The following is a 20,911-nucleotide window of genomic DNA, read 5'->3' on the forward strand; positions in this document are numbered from 1 at the left end:
TCGACAAACCTATACATTTGCACACCCGGGGCGAGTGGATTTAACATCGTGGCGAGCACCTATTTGCCCAAGCAGCACACGTTTGGTACTAGGTGGCGAGTAGATTTTTTTGTTCGGCGGGTAGATTTTTTGGTGATTTGTCGACCAGTGTAATATATATATATATATATATATATATATATATATATATTATATATATATATATATATATATATATATATATATATATATATATATATATATATATATATATATATATATACACACACACATATATACATATACACACACACACTCTCTCTCTCTCTGGAAATGGGGAAATCCCAATTCTGGAATGTGCAGCCCAACAAAAACTGGGCTAGATCAGCCTGTGCAAGCCATAGGCGGCTCCGGGAATAAATCACGCCCTTATTTGTCATAGCTTTAAAATAAAGATACTATGCAGCTCGGATTAGTTCTTTAAAATGCCCAGTTAATGTTTCTAATTTCAGTCACTGAATCACCATGACAGGCCTTTCAGGAATTAGGCTTTGTCCATAGTAGGACGCGCTAGCTTCCATGCTCCTCCTCCCCTGCATCGCGCTTGCAAAACAAACTTATTTGTATTGCGAAGCGTCGCTTTCCCTGTAGCGCATGTGCACGCACACACTATGCACTACTAAATTGCTGTCCTAGTGTTTGTTTCGGCGCAAGCTACGTAGCTCTCGCCATAGCCTGCACTATGGACGAAGTCTAAGGCCTCGGCCATGTTACCTGCATGCTGGCGATGGCGTGCTCCCGCTCAGCACTGAGCCCCTACAGCCACAATTAGAGCGGCTTTAGTAGGGGCTCACCTGCGCTTCCGCAAGCGCGCGGAAGCGTAGGTCTTACCAGAATTTAAAATTTCCCCGCTTGCCGGCGCGCAGGGCTTTCCCTGGCCTTGATCCACGCGCCGTCCGGGGGCATGTCGGGGGGGGGGGGGAGGGGGCTGTGACGTCACGGAGCTGGTTCGCCCTCATTGGGCGAACCGCTCACGTGCCCGCCCTGCGCTCCCTTGAGCGCTTCAATTTAAAATTTTGCTAAGACTTACGCTTCCGGAAGTGTAAGCGTGCCCCTGCTTAAGCCGCTCTCATTGCGGCTGCAGGGGCTCACTGCCGAGCAGCAGCGCGCCTCAGCGCATAAGCGCTGACCATGCCCGAGGCCTTAGGGCTTCACTCTATTGCCTGAGGTGTTCATACAAGCCTTTTATGCCTAACAATCGCCAGTGACTTCAATGGCGGTTTTCGCCCCAAATGAGCCCGGGCTGCTGCTTGGGACAATATAGAGTAAGGTCATTACACATTGTATCCAAAATGTAGTGTAAGGTGCACTGCAACAAGGAGCTGGTCATATGGCAATAAAAAAAATCATTTATTCATGCTGCATTAAAAAAACGGTGGATGGTACAAAGCTCCTACGCGTTTCGTACCGTGAGGCACTTTAGTTGATAAAGTGCCTCACGGTACGAAACGCGTACGAGCTTTGTACCGTCCACCGTTTTTTTAATGCAGCATGAATAAATGATTTTTTTTTATTGCCATATGACCAGCTCCTTGTTGCAGTGCACCTTACACTACATTTTGGATTCTCTTGGACTTTGGACGTAGTTGCACGCTTGAGAACCTACAGGGGATCAACAGTAAGTACTCTTATACATTTATGTTACCCCAACGAGAGGGAGATATGATGACATTTTCATAGACATCTCCAGGGAACAGTGCATTTCTACATGAAGAAGTGGAACAGGAATAGCACCAGAGTATACATATTCCCCTGTATGGTCACCGCTGTATATAATGAACTGATAATATAAAGAGACCAGCATTTGAGCTCCCACAGAAACTGGCCATTACACATTGTAGTCAGGATTGTAACATACTAATAGATATTAGTCAGATATATGCCCATAACTGAGAATTGTGGGTTTTGGATAAGTTACATTTTCTATAAACTTCAACCTCCATTAAATGGAAAACCAGCGATGTTTATAATGCTTTGGATGAAATATTGCCACTCTGTTATAGTGATACTTGAAAGGCTTCATATTATCAGGTGGTACCAGCTTTTAGATCCTTGACCATAAATATCTGTCAACCTCCAGGGTGAGATGTAGGGTGCAGATGTGACTATAATTGGGGTAACGCATGGTGAGGGTACGTTGAGAGCATCAATATCAAGGACTGATGGTCCAAATGGGTGAGATTTGAGGGTTCTGGACACAAATTGATTTTTTTATGTTCTCACTTAAAAGTATGAGACTACAATGGGCCCTTTGAGAGCACTGCTGCTCTAGGTGAGCGAGCCCACTTCAAAAGAGTGAAGGTTACTATAAGTGAGACTGTTTGAAATTAGCTAAATCACTCCAAGTGAGGCAGTCAAATAACAGACAGGATCAAATGAGTGAGCCACTCCACATAACGGAGACCGCCTCAATTGAGTGAGCCACTCCATATAACAGATACAGCATCAAATGAGTGAGCCACACCATATAACAGAGACTGTATTTAAGAGTGAGACTGTCTCAAATTAGACAACCTTCACATGAATAAGCCACTTGACTCCATATAACAGAGACAGTCTTCAAATGAGCGAGCCACTTCATATAACGGACCGCCTCAATTGACTAAACTACTCCATATAATGGAGACCACCTCAAATGAGTGAGCTACTCCATATAAAAGAGAGAGCATCAAATGAGGGAGCCACCCCATATAACTGAGGAAATTACGAGTGAGCCTTGTCTCATAACAGACAGCCTTAAAATGAGTGAGCCACTCACAGCCACATCACATAACAGACAGCATTAAACTGAGTGAGCCACTCACTGCCACATCACATAACAGACAGCCTTAAAATGAGTGAGCCACTCACAGCCACATCACATAACAGCCTTAAAATGAGTGAGCCACTCACAGCCACATCACATAACAGAGACAGCATTAAACTGAGTGAGCCACTCATAGCTGGGACAGCTTTGAAGAGTGGCTCTCACACTAGTGAGCCACTCCATATAACTGAGAACACCTCAAAGGAGCAACGCAAAAAGACTTTAAACACTCTTGGTTGTCTCTCTGCTTTTATAACCACATGACCTTATGTGTTTATTAAAAAAAAAAAACGCGCACTAATGACGTGTCTATTAAATGTCTGCCTTTATTTCTAATTTCAGGAAGGCCTTGCACAACATGTGAAATTGTATACAGATTATATGTGACATCAGCAGCACCCACGTTTCCTGACCTCATTTCCTCCCTCCCCACCAGAGCTCTCAAAATGGCCGACCATCATTTAAATAACACCTTCGCCACTTCCCACATGAGCCCGCCTCCAGCCTCCCCATGGCGTCATCCCGCGCAACGCACCAAGGGAGTTGTAGTCGACCAAGGGCTCTCTGACACCGGCTGAAGGCTGACCAACCCACCTGCTAGAACTACGAGTCCCAGAATGCAACGCGGGTCGCGGCCGTTGGTGATCAAATCGACCGGTTCAAAAAAAAAAAAAAAAAAAAAAAAAAAAACCGGTTCACCATCGGCGGTGTGTATGAGGTGACAGGCGGGCTGCTTTAATAAGACCGGGTCCTCCTTCAAGGTAAGGCGCGAAACCTTTTTCTGCAGTGGCAGCCCGTGTGGGTTTTGGCGGGATATGCTTCGCCTCCTATTACCCTCCCCCAAGGGGAGCATGTTCCAGGCAGTTATTGTTAATGAACCCAGATGAGTGAGGTTCGGGCCCCCCCAAAAAACTAGGTTAAAATGTGTAAAAATAAATAAATGCGTGATATTGTGAGGTGCATGTGACGAGGGAGCCTGCCTTGTAGAAGAACTTATGCATCTCATTTTTAATTATAAATGATCTAATCACGAATTGTTCTAATGACAAAAACAACAACAACCTGTAGCTTATTGACATGTTATATGTGTCTTGTATATCATGTTATATTTATTTATGACTCCAGTGGGTGCCAGGGTTTCATTGCCAGACCACTTTCACTTCCTGTGTGTGTCATGGTTTTTTTGGTACATTTTGAGGGGTGGCCACTAACCCTTGCGATGCCAAACGGGCCACTAACCCTAACGGAAGTCTCTTTACAGGTTGCTGTTTTAATGGGCGTCACTGTACGCGCGCGGCTTTGTTGTAGAGTACGCCCATTTATGTGCTAAATTGAATATTTACCCTCTCTGCGGTACACGGCTTTCCATCGTGCTCTTATAAGTCTGTGTTCCCTGCTGCGGGTATATATCCCATTGGACGTTGGACCGACGTGACATTATGTACCCTTTACGGGCGGGCATTAATGCCACAGATTACCCAGAAGCACTCCCGGGATACCCAACAGCTGGTCCAACTTGGATGGCAAGTAGCCACCATCACGCTACATCAAAGTGTACAGAGACTGGCACACCAGGCTGTAATAGGTTTAAAGCTCAAACACAACTTTTATTTCTCAATGTTTTGCTGTAAAATCGCAGGTAAATCACGATAGGATGTGTGTCCTGGTGAAGCTGTGATGTAACGGCGAAACGTTGATAAATAAGTCATACTCGTGCTTTAAACCTATTAGTATGGTGTGCCGTTCTATGTAGACTTTGTACCCAGCACCATTATTTCTTCTAGGAAGGATTACATCCCATCCCACATATGTGACCACCATGTGACATTAATCTGTGACAGCCCTTCTATTGTCCTAGATATTTCCATGACTCGTCAGTGTTTCCCTTTCTACTGATCTTCACATACTGCAATGGGTTGCTGGCCCCTCTGGCATGCAAGGGGTTAATGTCTGGCGTGCTTGACATCATACTGCAAAGAGTTCCTTATATTATATGGGGCTATCTTGTTCAGTGACATCATTCTGTCGGTCCAAGGAAAGGAGCACCTCGCCATAAATGCTAAGACTTTAAACAATGTAGTTCATTTTAACAGGGATTGCTAATGACGTGGTCCCGATGTCTCATGATGCTAGAATCTGACAAGCCGGAATGTTGTACCGATTTTGATTTGGGTTTTCCTACTTGTATGTTTTTTTAGCAGTGTCAACAGAGCAGGAAAAGATGGCGTCTGAAGACATCGCCCAGTTGACCGATTCCCTGGCTAAGACTCAGGTCGGAGGAGGAGAGCTGAGCTTTAAGGGCAAAAGTTTGAAACTCAACACGGTCCAGGATGGTGAGACCTTTTATCTGCATCCATCTGCCTAGTAATAATAATAATAATAACCGCATGTTCTTGTATAGCGCTGCTAGTTGTATGTAGCGCTTTACAGTGACATTTTGCAGGCACAGGTCCCTGCCCCGTGGAGCTTACAATCTATGTTTTTGGTGCCTGAGACAGAGGGAGATAAAGTAACTTGCCCAAGGTCATAAGGAGCCGACACCGGGAATTGAACCAGGCTCCCCTGCTTCACACTCGGTGACAGAGTTTAGCTGATACACATATTAACATGCCAAGAGTACTTGAGTCCTGATGTCACACCTTGGGTGTGGTATCTATGCTCTGACAGCTTGTAAAGTTGCATTTGTTTTTACAAGCCTACAAATATTCTTCTATTGTAGTAGTTGTTACCCTAGCAATTTAAGGGGGGGGGGGATACAACCATTTTGTGTTGAATTTCTTACAAACAACAACAGTCACATTACATATCATACAACATTTGGTAAACACCATATTTTACATTCAGCACTCCCAAATCCTCTCTCCCTCCTGGAGCGCACCCCTATCCAGCATCCCAGGGCTTCCAGACCCTATCATACCTCCTAGTGGTGTGGTTCAGAAATTAGGTAAGTTTTTCCATTAATTGAACATCATTGGCTCTTCTATAACCTCTCTTCTGGAGGGTGGGAGTGTCTTATTCCCTGCTGCAGGTACAGCGCATCTAGCTGTTGTTAGAATATGTAGAATCAATCTTTGGGTATGATGATTCACATCTTCCATAGGTTTAGCTAGGATAATCAGAGTTGGGTCTAACAGGACTTTGATATCAGTCACATCTTTTCTTTCAAAACTGTCCTCCAATACCCCTGCATTACTGGGCAATATCACTATATATGTTAATGAACTATAGAGAAACCACCGCTACTGTTTGCAATAATAAGTTTATAATGATGAGTGTAGGTGCTAATGGGGCAATATGAGAATGATAGACAATGGAGAAAAGAACCCCAGTAAAGCCCTCATACACTGTGTTGAGATGATGGTGTATATATAAAACTAGACTTATTTAGAAACATATTAAAACAATGGGGATTAAACTGTGTATTACTACGCTTAGTTACCTGAGGGATATGGTAATCCCTAGGTAGGTAGTCGTTATTAAAGTGTTGCTTGAGTACACTAGTCCCCAGCCACCTATGTTAGGGAAGCCTGGGGGAAAGCTAGAATGAGGGATTATAATCACTATTCTTATATGGAATGCCAAATTATATACTTGTAGTGCATTTGGTGCAATAATATTGAAATGACACTGCTAATAGTTGGTTGATTGCACAGCCTATGATTAGCAATAAATTTCAATTTGATCTTGATACGATAATGCATCTATGTTGCCTTAGAGTTAAATGAACAGTATAACAATACTGCCTTAAGGATATACATCAACTGTAGCGCTAGGTCATGATAATAGGACCTGTAGCTCTAGTTGGTATTGCACGATATAGTTATAATGTAGTGTGCTGCACTTCTAAGACCTATTGCTAACTGCAGTAGGTGATAGACTAAATAGAACACCGTATAGATAAATGGTGGCAGTTGCTGTATACTCTGCCCCAGACCTGAAAGGATGTGCTATTCATCCAAATAAGGTTGTGAACTGACTAGGTCAGTAGATTGAAATAACCATAATCTCTGACATAGAGCACCATGTGTATAATGATTGCTATACCTAAAATTCCCTAAATAAGGGATTACTATGCAGAGTGTAGTAATGTAAGGCACCAATATAGTATATATGGTGTATTAACAGATAAGCTCACCAAATATAGAACGTGAACTATACCTTACTAGCCCTGAATAGGGCTACTCTGCTGTAACAGTAATTGGTATTGAGCAACAGCACAGGTAAGTATGCTTCTGCAGTTAGCAATAGGTCTTAGAAGTGCAGCACACTACATTATAACTATATCGTGCAATACCAACTAGAGCTACAGGTCCTATTATCATGACCTAGCGCTACAGTTGATGTATATCCTTAAGGCAGTATTGTTATACTGTTCATTTAACCCTAAGGCAACATAGATGCATTATCGTATGTATTGCTAATCATAGGCTGTGCAATCAACCAACTATTAGCAGTGTCATTTCAATATTATTGCACCAAATGCACTACAAGTATATAATTTGGCATTCCATATAAGAATAGTGATTATAATCCCTCATTCTAGCTTTCCCCCAGGCTTCCCTAACATAGGTGGCTGGGGACTAGTATACTCAAGCAACACTTTAATAACGACTACCTACCTAGGGATTACCATATCCCTCAGGTAAATAAGCGTAGTGATACACAGTTTAATCTTATTTTAATCCCCATTGTTTTAATATGTTTCTAATAAAGTCTAGTTTTATATCTACACCATCATCTCAACACAGTGTATGAGGGCTTTACTGGGGTTCTTTTCTCCATTGTCTATCATCACTATATATGTGCCAAATCTTCTAATTGCCCACAACCCTTCCAGCATCTATCTGAGGTCCCTGGGAGCATCTGTTTTAATCTTTTGGGGGTGTGATACCAATGTAGCAAAATATTATCTTTCGTTACTGTACATATTTAAGTTTTACCCGTATTGTCCCAGATATTATACTAATAATATGTTCTTGTATCGCGCTGCTAGTTTTACATAGCACTTTAGAGACATTTTGCAGGCACAGGTCCCCCCGTGGTGCTTACAATCTATGTTTTTGGTTCCTGAGGCACAGGGAGATAAAGTGACTTGCCCACGGTCACAAGGAGCAGACACTGGAATTGAACCAGGTTCCCTTGCTTTAAACTCTGTGCCAGTCAGTCTTTACTCACTGCTCTGTTCCTTCTTCCCAGTTCTCCCTTGTTATTTCAGTCTTGAAATCCAAAGCCCACTGGTCCATATATTTATGGTTTGGGGTTTCTTTTTTAAGAGTTGGCCCCTAATACAGAGATAATATCAAACTTCTTTGGTATTTTTTTTTGTTTTACATAAATCTTCAAATCGTTTATATATCTAGGAAATTCGTTGTCATGGGGGCCCTAACACATAAAATGTCGGACCTGTATATACATAAATAGCTCAATTTGGGGTAGAACATACTTTATAGTCAATTCCTCAAAAGACATTAGTTTGTCCTTTTCTACTAAATCTGCTGCCTCCAGAATTCCTCTATGTTTTCAAACTTCAAAACCCTGAACCTGAAAGCCTGGGGTGAACCCTGGATTACCGAACAGAGGCGCGAGCCTAGAAGGGGTCGACCCAACCTTATATTTCTTTTTTGCCACCTGCCAAATTTTCAGAGTGAATCCAATTCCTGTCGGTTCAAACTGTCTCTCGGTTCCCGTCCCAGAACTAGAAGACAACATAGAAGACAGTCCAATCGGGTTTTTCAGCGAGCTGTCCAGGTCCACCCAGGCAGAGACTCCTCTCGGGGAATGCCAGTAAACCATTTGTTTCATCTGGGAGGCTATATAATATTTTAGAATATTTGGAACAGCTATACCACCTCCTTTCTTGGCGTCCAACATAATTGACCTGGCTATCCTCGGTTGTTTATGTTTCCAGATAATTCAGAATCGAATTATGCAGTTTTTTGTTATATTTGAATGCGGGACAGCTACCCGATAGCTATGTCTGAAAATAGTACAAAAGTCTTAGGAGAATATTCATCTTAACTGCAGTTATACGCCCTATCAAGGATATACAATAAGAATTCCAGACTTGTAAATCTTTTTTTTAATTTTGGAGAATAGGTCTGGGTAATTATATTTATATAAATAAAAATCTCTGGTAAGATAAATTCCTAAATATTTCTAATGTGTATCTTTCCATTTATAGTCCAAAATGTCGTTTAAGCACCTCCTTTTCCGTTTGCGTCAAATTTGAGAGCTTCTGATTTTCCCATATTTACCTTATACCCAGAGAGCTCACCGAACTCCCGAAAGGTGGAGTGCAAGTTCGGAAGGGATGTCAATGGGTTAAATATAGTAAGGATAACATCATCTGCAAACAACGTTATTTTCTAGCACTCATCTTTTTTTATTTTGATCCCTTGTATATTTGGGGTGGCTCTGATGGTGGCCGCTAGAGGCTTGATTGTCAGAGCGAAAAGAAGGGGGCACCCCTGCCTAGTCCTGTTCTTAATTGTTATTAGATTCCCCTCCTGGGATCTTCAGGGTAGCTGTTGGCGTCTGATAGAGAGCACCGACTCCCTGTAGAAAGACTCCGGAGAAACCAAACGCCTCTAATGTCTTATCTAGAAAATCCCACCTTATCCTATCAAACGCTTTCTCCGCGTCCAGACTTAGCAGCATAGCTTTTAATTTGGATTTGTGTATTTGATCAATAACATGTATACTAGTTAGATACCCCCACTACAGCTTGTAATGGAGGGAATGGTGCTTTGAGGGGCAAATTAAGAGTAATACTAGAGACACACAGAACCCCTATGTAGCACTCTATTCCTATGTGAGATGGTGAATTGGTTAAAACATATTTATTCAAAAACGTAGTTAAAACAATGGGGTTTAAAACAAGTATTAACTAATACCAAGTGTTGTGTAGACTCTTGGGGTAGATTACTCCAGGGGAGTGTCAAATAGGATAGTAAAGTCCAGTGTTAGTGTATTCACTGGCCCTAGTAACCTTCGTATAGAGCGATTAGCTAGAGGTAGGTTTTATTAGGAACGATAGTAATAACCATATATGTAATGCCACAGTAATTGAGTACTAATTGGTGCACAGGAAATACAGAACCTATCGCTGTGCTGCTATATACTGCAGTCAGTTAAAGGTATGATTGTATTGTTATACAATTGTCGGTAGGTGTACACCAAATGTTGTTTACTAACGCCAGCTAGGATGGGTTGTGCGTGAGTATAGAGAATGGACCATGAAGATATCACGTGTGAACAGTGGATCTGAAATATGCAGATCCTTAGTTGACACTAGTACTCAAAATGAATTACTGATAAAAGTGAAGACACTGCTTAGACTCCTATATGAACAGATTAGGAGTTGCTGCTAAGCGCTGCACCTTATAGGACCAGTGAACAGGTTAATAGTTTAAAACCTTTGCCCAATTGGTGCTGCACTACTCCATATATGGTGTGAAACTGGCACTCCAGATGTGAGTTGCTGGATAGGGTACTGTAGGCTACTAAGGTAAAATCCTCTCTTAATGTAATGATTGGATAGTAGCAGGATAGTAATCCCTTATATATATAAATAAGTAGTATTGTGCCAGATAAATGAATCGTTCCCTGGTTGTGACTCATAGGACCATCAGGTCTGTATAGAGCCCTTAATGGTGCCGCAGCCGAGCCACGCTGACTTCCTCTGATCGCATAGAGTCAGCGTCTGTGAGCGAGGGCTCTGCGCGTGCACGTGACTGCGTGGTGCCGACGCGTGCATTTCGCGGGTATGCTTTTCGGGCCCGAATACTTGGCCTTGACTTGGTTTTAACTAAGTTTTTGAATAAATATGTTTTAACCAATTCACCATCTCACATAGGAATAGAGTGCTACATAGGGGTTCTGTGTGTCTCTAGTATTACTCTTGATCAATAACATTAATCATTTTCCTTGTATTGCCTGGCACTCGCTGACAAAACCCACCTGATCATAATGAATTCATTGGATTCAGTCTGTTGGCTAGAATTTTGCTATAGATTTTCAAATCTGCGTTAAGTAGTGAGATTGGCCTGTAGCACCCACAACATAGAGGGTCCTTTCCCTCTTTAGGGATCACCACTATATTGGCCTTCGTCATCTATGGAGGAATTTGTTTTCTGCTAAGAAATCATTAAATAGATCCAACAGACAAGGTCCTAAAATTCCTATAAAAATGTTATAGTAGAGACTTGAGAAACCCTCTGGGCCGGAGCTTTCGATGGTTTCAAAGAGCCACTGCCTTTCCCACTTCTACCGGAGTTATTTTTTGTGTTTAAAATCTTAAGATCTTCCTCTGTCAATTTCGGGAGAGCACAATCTCTCAGATAAACCAAATACTGGGTGTTGATCTCTAGGTGTTTACCCTTTCAATTTAGCTATTACTTTTTTACCATGCTAATTACTTTATTAATAGCAATTTTCAATTAATTACATCAGGGTATAAAGCACCTTGAGTATCTACCCCCAGTCTCCCTGACGAAGCCATCTTTATTGGCGAAACGCATAGGAGGAGGAGTTACAGTGGGTGACGTTTGAGTTGGGTGGACACACATTTGTCTTGTGTGCCCCCTGATACGCAGTAGCCTGTAACCCGGCAAAAATTCGGCAAGCATTCGGCAAGCTGAGATTTACCCATTATCTTCACACACATCACAGGCTCACTTGGAGTTTCAAGTACAGACTACATCTCTACATCTGGCATATTGGCAACAGTCCTTCATCAAGCAGGCAAAATCTTTCTTTTTTTATTGCAGGTCACCTATTTTTTATTGTTATATTTGCATTGTGTTATTTTTATTATCTCCAATTTTTAAACACTTCATAAATAACTATTTTCTTGCTAAATTTTGGCGCCTTTTCCTTTTTTTCTTTTTGATGCATTCCCTATACTAAGGATTGGTTATCCTTAGAATCTCTAAGGCAGTATTTGTTTTTTGCAAGCTACAAGGACACTAACTTTTTTAATTATACAGATAGAACTGCTTAATACAATCAATCATTCATTCAACAGTCTTCATTTCACCCCACTGTGATACTCCCTTTGGTTCATGTCACACACATTCATGTGTTAAATATCTATTTTGCATTGTATTTTTTATATATTTCACAATTTGTGCATATATATATTCCTTTTTTTTAACCTATTTTTTGTCTAAATCTTCCCTATTTATGGGTATTTATTCTCCTCATTTTTTTGTATTAATTTTTCCCAGGGTCCATTTTATCAGCGCACCATTTCTCTTCCTTTTTTTTCTGTTATACAATCTCTCAGATAGTCCTCAATCTGGTTCAAGCCGGGATTTTAGCGTTCAGGGTTGAATTGTCTAGATCGTAAAGATCAGTATAAAATTTAGCAAATTCCTCTGCAATCTTTGAAGGGTTGTAAATCACTCCCCTGCTTTTTAATCTAATAGCGGGAACCGAGGTCCTCGCCTTGATCTCTCGAAGTTTGTTTGCTAATAGACGGTCTGCCTTATCACCCTCATAGTACATCTGCCTAGTCCACTTAAGGGCATTCTCTACATCCTCCAATTGTAATCTCTTAAATTCCTCCCTTGCCTGGTTCAAAATTCTATATACTTTCCTTGACGGGTTTTGTTATGTGAGTAGTCTGACCAAGTAATAGGCCCTATATCCGAGTGGACCAATACTTCTAAAATATTTGGAGCAACAGACCAAATTCTTTGATTAGCAATCTAAATTTCTTTGCTACACTGTATGTCGTTGCGCAGTGTGAATGTCCTGGATGTGTGGACTTGTCCACGTCTGGGACATATTAAAGTCACACACATTCCCGTAAGCTCTAGCTCCAACACCCACCACTTCATATATCTATCTATCAAAAGGAGTGCTACTGACTGTGGCAAATGTATACAGCAAAAGACAGGGGTGCTCAATGCTACATCCAATTGACAAAACATAAAGTATAAAGTTTAAATACTTCAATAAGGGGCCACTTACCTCCAAACAACTGTTGCCAGTTAGAACTACATATATGTTTTGTCAATTGGCCCCTCGTCACAGAGCTCACCCCTCCCCACCTTTTTAACTTGGGAGGTTCTCTCATTTTGCTGAATGGACAGGACTCGCTGTGGTTGTTTCCCCTCCTATAGAGGTAAAAGGAAAGGTTCACGGTTTAGTGTTAGGACCTGCAACATTTGGTTATACCTTGACGTTGGTATGCAGGCTTATGACGCTTTGGTCAAAGGGTTTAACTAAATAACCAAGAAAATATTGACGTATTTAAACATACTTATTACCATAAGTTTTGTAAATTGGATGTAGCATTGGGCACCATATTAAAGTCACCTATAATATATAGCTGTTCTTGGTTATCCCCCCATTGACTCCAATGTTTCCCTTAAAAAAATCAATTTGTCCATCGTTAGGCATGTATATGTTCACTAATGTAATATGTTGGCCTGAGAGAAGGCCATGGACCACCAGTGACCTCCCTCCCTGGTCTCTCTTGACCTCCAGTGTCTGGAAAGGGATACCCTGTTTTATCAAAATCACAACCCCCTTTTTCTTACTGGTGAAAGACGAATAGAATGCGACAGGATATGTCCTGCTAAAAGTATTAGGGGGTTCTTGGGAATCGAAAATGTCTCTGTCTCTCTCTCTCCCAAAATCGGGAAATTGAAGAACAAAAAAATAAAAATTAACTTGAAAAATAAGATGTGTAACTAGCCACTCATCCCGGTTTTGCATCCAGTCTCTACATGGACTGGCCTGGCAGGCATATGGCCCTACTGGGGTCACCTTAACATAGGATATGCTAGTCTCCTAACTCACCCCCACATACCGCCACTTCTAAATCTCCACCTCCGAGCCGCACCTTTTTTGTTTTTCCTTACGTGAAACCATAGTCATTAATTTATTTTTCCCGGGCTCACAAAAAGTTATTTCCTCAGCTCCAAACAGATCTCAGACTCTTCCTTACTCAGAGGGTCCCCTCTCCTCTGTAGAATTAGTCTTATTGTCCATAAAATAGATAAATAGTCTCGGTGGCTGGACCTATAAATCAAAGAGAAGGGAACAGAGAGAGACAAGACAACAGAAAACAGGACAAAAAACAAAACTCCAACTTGGGTTTCTTAGAGGACCATGGATTGTAGTCTCATCCGTTGGGTGAACCATCGGCTTGGTGACCGGCAAATAAATACACCCATAGAGCATCTCAGGTGCTCGGACGGTTTTAATTGTTCTCTCCTCGGGTACTCGTTCCCTCAGCTGACCCATCATCTGAGCCCTTTTCTGGGGCTTTGCCTTGTTGGTCCGTTCTGCTCTTTGGCTCCAGACCTAGCGCAGAGAGAAAAGCTGCAGACTCCTCCGGATAACGCAGCGAGGTCTGTCATCCTCCTTGGTTGACAATAAGGCGGAACAGAAAGGCCCCCCGGTACCGTATTACCTTTTCTTGTAAAATCGATTTTACCGGTCGTAATCCTCTTAGTCTGTCTATAGTCATCCTTGACAAATCCTGGAATGTCTGTATAGGGGAGTTTTCAAAGTCGACTGATCCCGTTTCAGCTTCCCTTTATTATCTTGTCTTTAGCCGCGTATTGGTGAAGCCGCAGCACCACATCCCTGCATCTTTTAAGGTCGTCAAATCTTGGACCCAGCGCTCGGTGAGCTCTGCCAATTAACAGTTTGATGTCTTCTAGTTGGGGGTCAATTGAGAGAAACAACCTTTTAAGATAAGGCTGCAGTGCCTCCGCAGTCACTGACTCTGGGATGTGGCGGATTCGCAAATTTTGTCTGTGCTCCCTATTTTCTAAATCGTCCAGATTATCTCTCATGGCTCTTACCTCCTCGTTGAGCCTCAAGACTTCGTCGTCCGTATTCACTTGGTTTTGCAGGGCAGCGTCCATTTTGGATTCCAGATCCGTAGTTCTTTTAGCTAGGGTAGAGATTTCAGATTTAAGCTCTAGCACCGGCTGCTTTATCCAGGGCAGACTGAAACATTGACTGCATCTCCTGGAGCAATTCCTTTAAATCCTGTCTTGTGATGAGTACTCCGCTCTCCTCTTCACCCGTGTATTCTCAAGGGCTTAGCGCGCTCCCGTCTGCCCCCTCGGCCCCATCTTGGCCTTGTCCTCCGGCAGTCACGGGCTGTTTGCTGAAACGGGACAAATCTGGCGCATTCACCTTCATGTCTTTCTTGAGAGGCATGTTGGGTGGTTCCCCCGTCCTCTGCCGCTATTTTGACTCCATTACGAGGTGCCGATCGGAAGCTCTAAAGGTAAACAAGCAGCGGCATGCACGGAGCTCCTCAGCAGACGTGCATGCGCTGTGACGTTACGTGCGCGCCCCTACCATAACAATTTTATTTGCCGTTCCCTACTCGTCCTACTGCTGATAAACACTGAATAAGATCATTCTGGGACCACTTCTTCTTGAAAACTCCCACCAAAGGTCTCCTCCCGTATATATGATTCCCCTCTGCAGTTTTGCTTTTGTATTTTTAAGAGAAACTTGTGAGGTTTTGGATGCTGATGTTCGTATACAATATGTCGCACACACTCATAGTGTAATAAATACTAATGCAAATTGACATGTAACAACTACTGTGCAGGCGCTTTAACTGCATTAAATCCCTGTGCCAATATCCTATCACTTAAAACATCTCTTCACGCGATCTTCCTGTTTGTTCTGAATATTTTCCCACTCTCAACCTGTAGCAGAGGAAGTCATCCGGGAGATTGAGGGGTACGATGGACTGCAGGCACTGCGGCTGGAAGGCAACACTGTGGGAGTAGAGGCGGCTAAAGCAATTGCCAAGGCTCTGGAAAATAAATCGGACTTGAAGGTGAGGGGGAAGTGAGCAGATCTGAATGGTACCAAGCCTGGGATGGGGCTTTGGGGGGGACAAAACATCAGTATCACATCCCTAAACTAGGCTTACTGATGTGGTAGATGCCATGCAGCTCCATGTATTTGATAAATTAGCCAATAAGCATGGCCTGTGGATCGTCCAGGAGGAAGAAGGGGTACAGAATGCCATCTTTTAACCCTTTTGTTGCCAGAGGGTCTAACTACGGATTGTTCCGCAAGGCGTAGTGTGCTCTTCCGGCATCAAAAGGATTAAGTAAGTTTGAGGTTCCGCTTATTATGGTTCATATGTCCCAAAGCCACACGTGGTCACAATTGCTTGAAGTGGCGCTGGAGCTGTAAAATTTCCCTAGTTGTACGCCTTTATTCCTAGATCTGTGTGATTGTGACAAGTGTTTACACTTTGTTTTTCTAGAAGTGTCACTGGAGTGACATGTTTACTGGGAGGTTGAGAGCTGAGATCCCCGCAGCGCTGGTAAGTATTCCAAGCTACCGCTGTGGTTGTTTGAAACAATGAATTCACACTGTTGGACATGCCCGGTACGTTCGGCTCTCTTTACCATCGTCTTCCCTCCAGACATCTCTGGGCAACGCTCTGATCACCGCTGGAGCGCATCTCACAGAGCTGGACCTGAGTGACAATGCGTTCGGACCGGATGGCGTGCGCGGCTTTGAGTCCCTGCTCAAAAGTCCTGTCTGCTTCACCCTGCAGGAACTCAAACTCAACAACTGTGGCATGGGCGTTGGCGGAGGGAAGGTAATCACTCACAAGGGAACTTTGCTGTTCTCCACATGTGTCTTGCAACAAGCTACACCACTGGGAAACAAAAACACAGCTGGGTTTGATCTTGTAGAGCAGCTTACAGTTTCTGTATGGATTAAGAGCATAAGTATGACCAAGAATTGCACTGTTGATGGTATTTTCTATGGTCGTAATGACCTGTGTTTGGAAGCTGGCAGTGCGGATTGCAATGAAGCAAGTCCCGTTTGGAGACTTAAAATCTGATCCTGCTGGATGCATTGAGACATTACTTATTCTTTCCCAGGCCACCTATAACGAGAGGTGCTCAGGGAGTGAAGCTTGACACCCTCCAGTTTATGCATTGATGTGTAATGTCACTTTCTTTTTCCGGCTGTTAATTACACGTTATACTTGTGATGCCAAGATTTCGCAAACGGCATCATGTTGAGTAATAATACTGGGGCATCCTGCACGTCAGCACTAACCTTTGTTCCCATCTGTCGCTTCAGAATAATACTGGGGCATCCTGCACGTCAGCACTAACCTTTGTTCCCATCTGTCGCTTCAGAATAATACTGGGGCGTCCTGCACGTCAGCACTAACCTTTGTTCCCATCTATCGCTTCAGAATAATACTGGGGCGTCCTGCACGTCAGCACTAACCTTTGTTCCCATCTATCGCTTCAGAATAATACTGGGGCATCCTGCACCTCAGCACTAACCTTTGTTCCCATCTATCGCTTCAGAATAATACTGGGGCATCCTGCACCTCAGCACTAACCTTTGTTCCCATCTATCGCTTCAGAATAATACTGGGGCGTCCTGCACCTCAGCACTAACCTTTGTTCCCGTCTATTGCTTTAGATCCTGGCTGCGGCCCTGACTGGGTGCCACAAAAAGTCCAGCTCCGTCGGGAAGGCCCTGGCTCTGAAAGTGTTTGTGGCTGGAAGGAACCGCCTGGAGAACGATGGGGCCACGGCATTGGCAGAATCATTTCGGGTCTGTACCAAAGTCACTGTGAAGGAGCATTCAGCTGGGTTAGAGAGACTAAATAATGGATCAGGGGATTTTAAGTATCCAAATAAATAGTCCTCTGCAAATGGATGTCTTGCATTTGTTGGTAGATGGATCCATATTACTGCTTATTAGTTAGCCATATAGTTTAGACACACTGTGTCCTCTTTTCTGCTTAATGTCAATAGTGATATCACTTTTGAGAGTACACAGTTTTTTTGATATTACATTTTAAACAGGCCTACTGTTGTGAAGCCCCTTCAGTATCTAGAAAGAGTGATCTTTCCTTCATAAACTGTATATACGATAACTCTGTTTGAGAGTAGGGGGAGCCAACTGTTGCCCGTGGAAATATATGGGCATCCAAACTGTGACCTAACACAGATGGAAGTTTCTGACGCTTTTGCCAACCAACCGTCCACTATCTGTCATTTAAGTTCTAGTCAGGGCCCGCAAACTATTTACCTACCTGCACTGATCCAGCTGCGGCTTTAGATCTGTCAATTACGACTCTGCTTCCCGAAGTCGTGCCCCACAATGCCTTGCGTAGCTCTCTACAACGCACTACAGACGCGACTTCAGTAAGTAGAGCTGTGATTACCCGTTCTGCAGCAGGTGCGGTCTTTCAGCTCCAGAAGTCGGCCACAACTTTCCACTGGTCCCAGGCGTTCTGGAGCCCAGGTTATAGTGAAAGTGGTGACATAGAGATGATGCTTTCCACTCCCTTCACATGATGGCACGTTACAATGACCATGTATACCATGGGTGGCCACCAACAGGTCAGGTTTTCAGGATATCCCTGCTTCAGCATAAGTGGCTCTGTTAAAATGAGTGAGCCACCTGTGCTGAAGCAGGGATGTCCCTAATACCTGGCCTGTTGGTGGCCCTTGGGAACTGGAGTTGGTCACTTTTGATGTGTATTGACTAACCCCTTTTTGAGTCCTGTCATTTTGAATTTAAAGCACGTATTGTCCAAAGACTGGTCATAACCAATATCTTTGTTATTCAAACCCAGATGACTAGATGTCAGTTATTAGTCACTATAATGTTCTGGCTGGGGCAGAATGAATACAAGCTCTTCAATTTCTCAAGGACACTTGTCTTTGGATTTTCACTTTTAGCATTGTTGTCAACCTTTGAATCGCTGTATGTTACAGGCCTGCAACATCCACTTTTCAAGAGGTCATTAAGCTCTTTGTATTCTGACTCCTACTTTTCCCCCCCAGTTAATTGGCACCTTGGAGGAGGTACACATGCCCCAGAATGGCATAAACCACGCGGGCATCACTGCATTGGCAGAGGCGTTCAGGGCAAACTCACTGCTGAAGGTCATCAACCTTAATGATAACACATTTACAGACAAAGGGGGCATTGCTATGGCAGAGGTAACTACCCCCTGACTCCCCAATCATACATGTACCATGTCCTTCCAGAAGCATCTGCGGACCTCTTATTCACATTGTATTTATTATTCAACTTTTTTTCCATCTGTTTCTTTCCTTCGGTTCTAAAGTTTTTTGTTTCAAAGCATTGAGCTGTTTAACCTTTAATCACTATAAAGAACTACCAGACACACTTGCCCCGTTGTTTTTAAATGAGGATTTCAGTGTTATTGGTTGTTGCGATGACTAGATGTATTTTGTTTTCCTATACAGACACTGAAGACCCTCCGACAGGTGGAAGTGATCAATTTTGGGGACTGTCTTGTGCGTTCCAAAGGAGCACAGGCCATTGCTGGGGCCCTGAGGGAGGGGCTGCATAAACTTAAGGTACATTGTCATGTGTTACACTACGGCCTCCCTTTATGCCGCTTGCTGCTTCTTATCTGCCATTCTATGATAAATGTAGATCTTTAATTCTCTTTTGAGGCCTTACTGGGCTTCTTTAGTAAATTAATGTCGGTTTCCCCTTTTCTTGATTCCTAACCGCAAAAGTGCTGGAGATACATTGCTCCGTAATGTGTTGTCCCGTACACCACACCTGTGCGCACGTGACTGGTGTATGTAAAAAGGGTTCATACATCTAGCTGTCCAGGTGACTAATTTTCCTCCCTGCATGGCCTTCAAATGAGCAATATCTCCTCAAACCGTCACTACACCTCAATACGCTGCTACCACCAAGAATAGTTTAAGGTAAAGGGTCTCAACTCACGTCCTCAAGACTCCCCCCTCTTCCCCCCCCCCCCCCCCCCTCCCAGGTTTTCAGGATATCCCTGCTTCAGCACAGGTGGCTCAGTCACAAACTGAGCCACCTGTGCTGAAGCTGGGACTGATTGGGCAGTCTGTGCTGAAGAAGGGATATCCTGAACACCTGACCTGTTGGTGGCCCGAGTTGAGAACCCCTGGGTTAAGGTCTTGCCGCTGGGAGTTCTTGGTCCCTTGTTTACTAAAAGAATATGTAATTAACACCACAACCCAATGTAGCAAAATGTGCCTGAAAATGCAGTTAATCTCTTTACACAGGTACTAGGTATAATTAGAGCCCAAAGACCGTAATTTTAGATTTAATATATAGCACATGAAAATTCCCCTCGTGAGCACATTCACGTCTCAGACAGGTCTGCAGCCCTGCCCTTCCCTATTATCTCTTAGCATACAGTGGTTCCACTGCAGCCTGGGATTCTGGGACATGGCATGCAAATGAGCGCACAATGTCACTTTTGCTTCTTATCCATTTTAAACATGGATCTCCATAAGCATATCTCTGCCTTATTGCACAGCATTCCAACACAGCCTGGGATAAAGAAGTACAGAGCCAGTAAACCTACTCAGAGACAGCTTTTTCCACCTTTTGGGTCTTTGGTTATACTGGCTTTACAATGTGAAGCTGGGATAGGTTTCAGTCACACATTAAGTTATGGTACAGTGCACATTTGTCATGTCCGGCACACCTGTGAGTATGTGACGAGGGTTAATACACACTGCTATCTAGCTGCTTCAATCTACACCTCGCAATGTGATGGGAATTGAAATGTCTTATTATATCCATTGCTGCCTCCTCCCTTTCCCTTACTGTCCTGTTTTTTTTCCTTGTAGGAACTGAACCTCTCCTTCTGCGAGATTAAGCGGGACGCCGCTTTGACCTTAGCAGAGTCTGTAGAGGACAAGTCTGAACTGGAGAAACTGGATCTGAACGGTACGTTTTGCAGCATGAGAAATTCATTTAGCAAAGCGTGCTACCCAGATCCTCTTGTAATGCACTGTCTGTCCTAGTGCAGGGGCGGCCAACTCCAGTCCTCAAGGGCCTCCAACAGGCCAGGTGTTGGGGATATCCCTGCTTCAGCATAGGGGCCTCAATCATAATGACCAGTTCTCCAGGGCCTCCTACAGGCCAGGTATTAGGAATATCCCTGCGTCAGCACAGGGGACTCAATCAGTGGCTCTGTCTTAGACAAAGTCACTGATTGATCCACCTGTGCTGAAGCAGGGGTAACCTGACCCTTGGTTGGTGACCCTTGGGGACTGG

The 20,911-nt window shown here is 43.4% G+C and overlaps 1 protein-coding gene across 1 annotated transcript in view; it reads left to right on the forward strand.

Moving 5' to 3' along the window:
* Positions 1–3,492: 3,492 nt before the first annotated feature.
* The window catches only part of RANGAP1 (Ran GTPase activating protein 1), a 36,714-nt gene continuing 19,295 nt past the window's right edge, over positions 3,493–20,911 (forward strand). Inside the window, exons 1-9 of the mRNA XM_075573721.1 lie at positions 3,493–3,606; positions 5,044–5,178; positions 15,541–15,668; positions 16,107–16,166; positions 16,269–16,448; positions 17,297–17,431; positions 18,673–18,831; positions 19,102–19,215; positions 20,482–20,581. Of these exons, the coding sequence (XP_075429836.1) occupies positions 5,067–5,178; positions 15,541–15,668; positions 16,107–16,166; positions 16,269–16,448; positions 17,297–17,431; positions 18,673–18,831; positions 19,102–19,215; positions 20,482–20,581 (988 nt within the window). The 5' untranslated portion in view covers positions 3,493–3,606; positions 5,044–5,066. The remainder of the gene's footprint in view (positions 3,607–5,043; positions 5,179–15,540; positions 15,669–16,106; positions 16,167–16,268; positions 16,449–17,296; positions 17,432–18,672; positions 18,832–19,101; positions 19,216–20,481; positions 20,582–20,911) is intronic.

Source organism: Ascaphus truei, chromosome 17, assembly GCF_040206685.1.
Source record: "Ascaphus truei isolate aAscTru1 chromosome 17, aAscTru1.hap1, whole genome shotgun sequence".
In the NCBI taxonomy this organism is placed as follows: domain Eukaryota; kingdom Metazoa; phylum Chordata; class Amphibia; order Anura; family Ascaphidae; genus Ascaphus; species Ascaphus truei.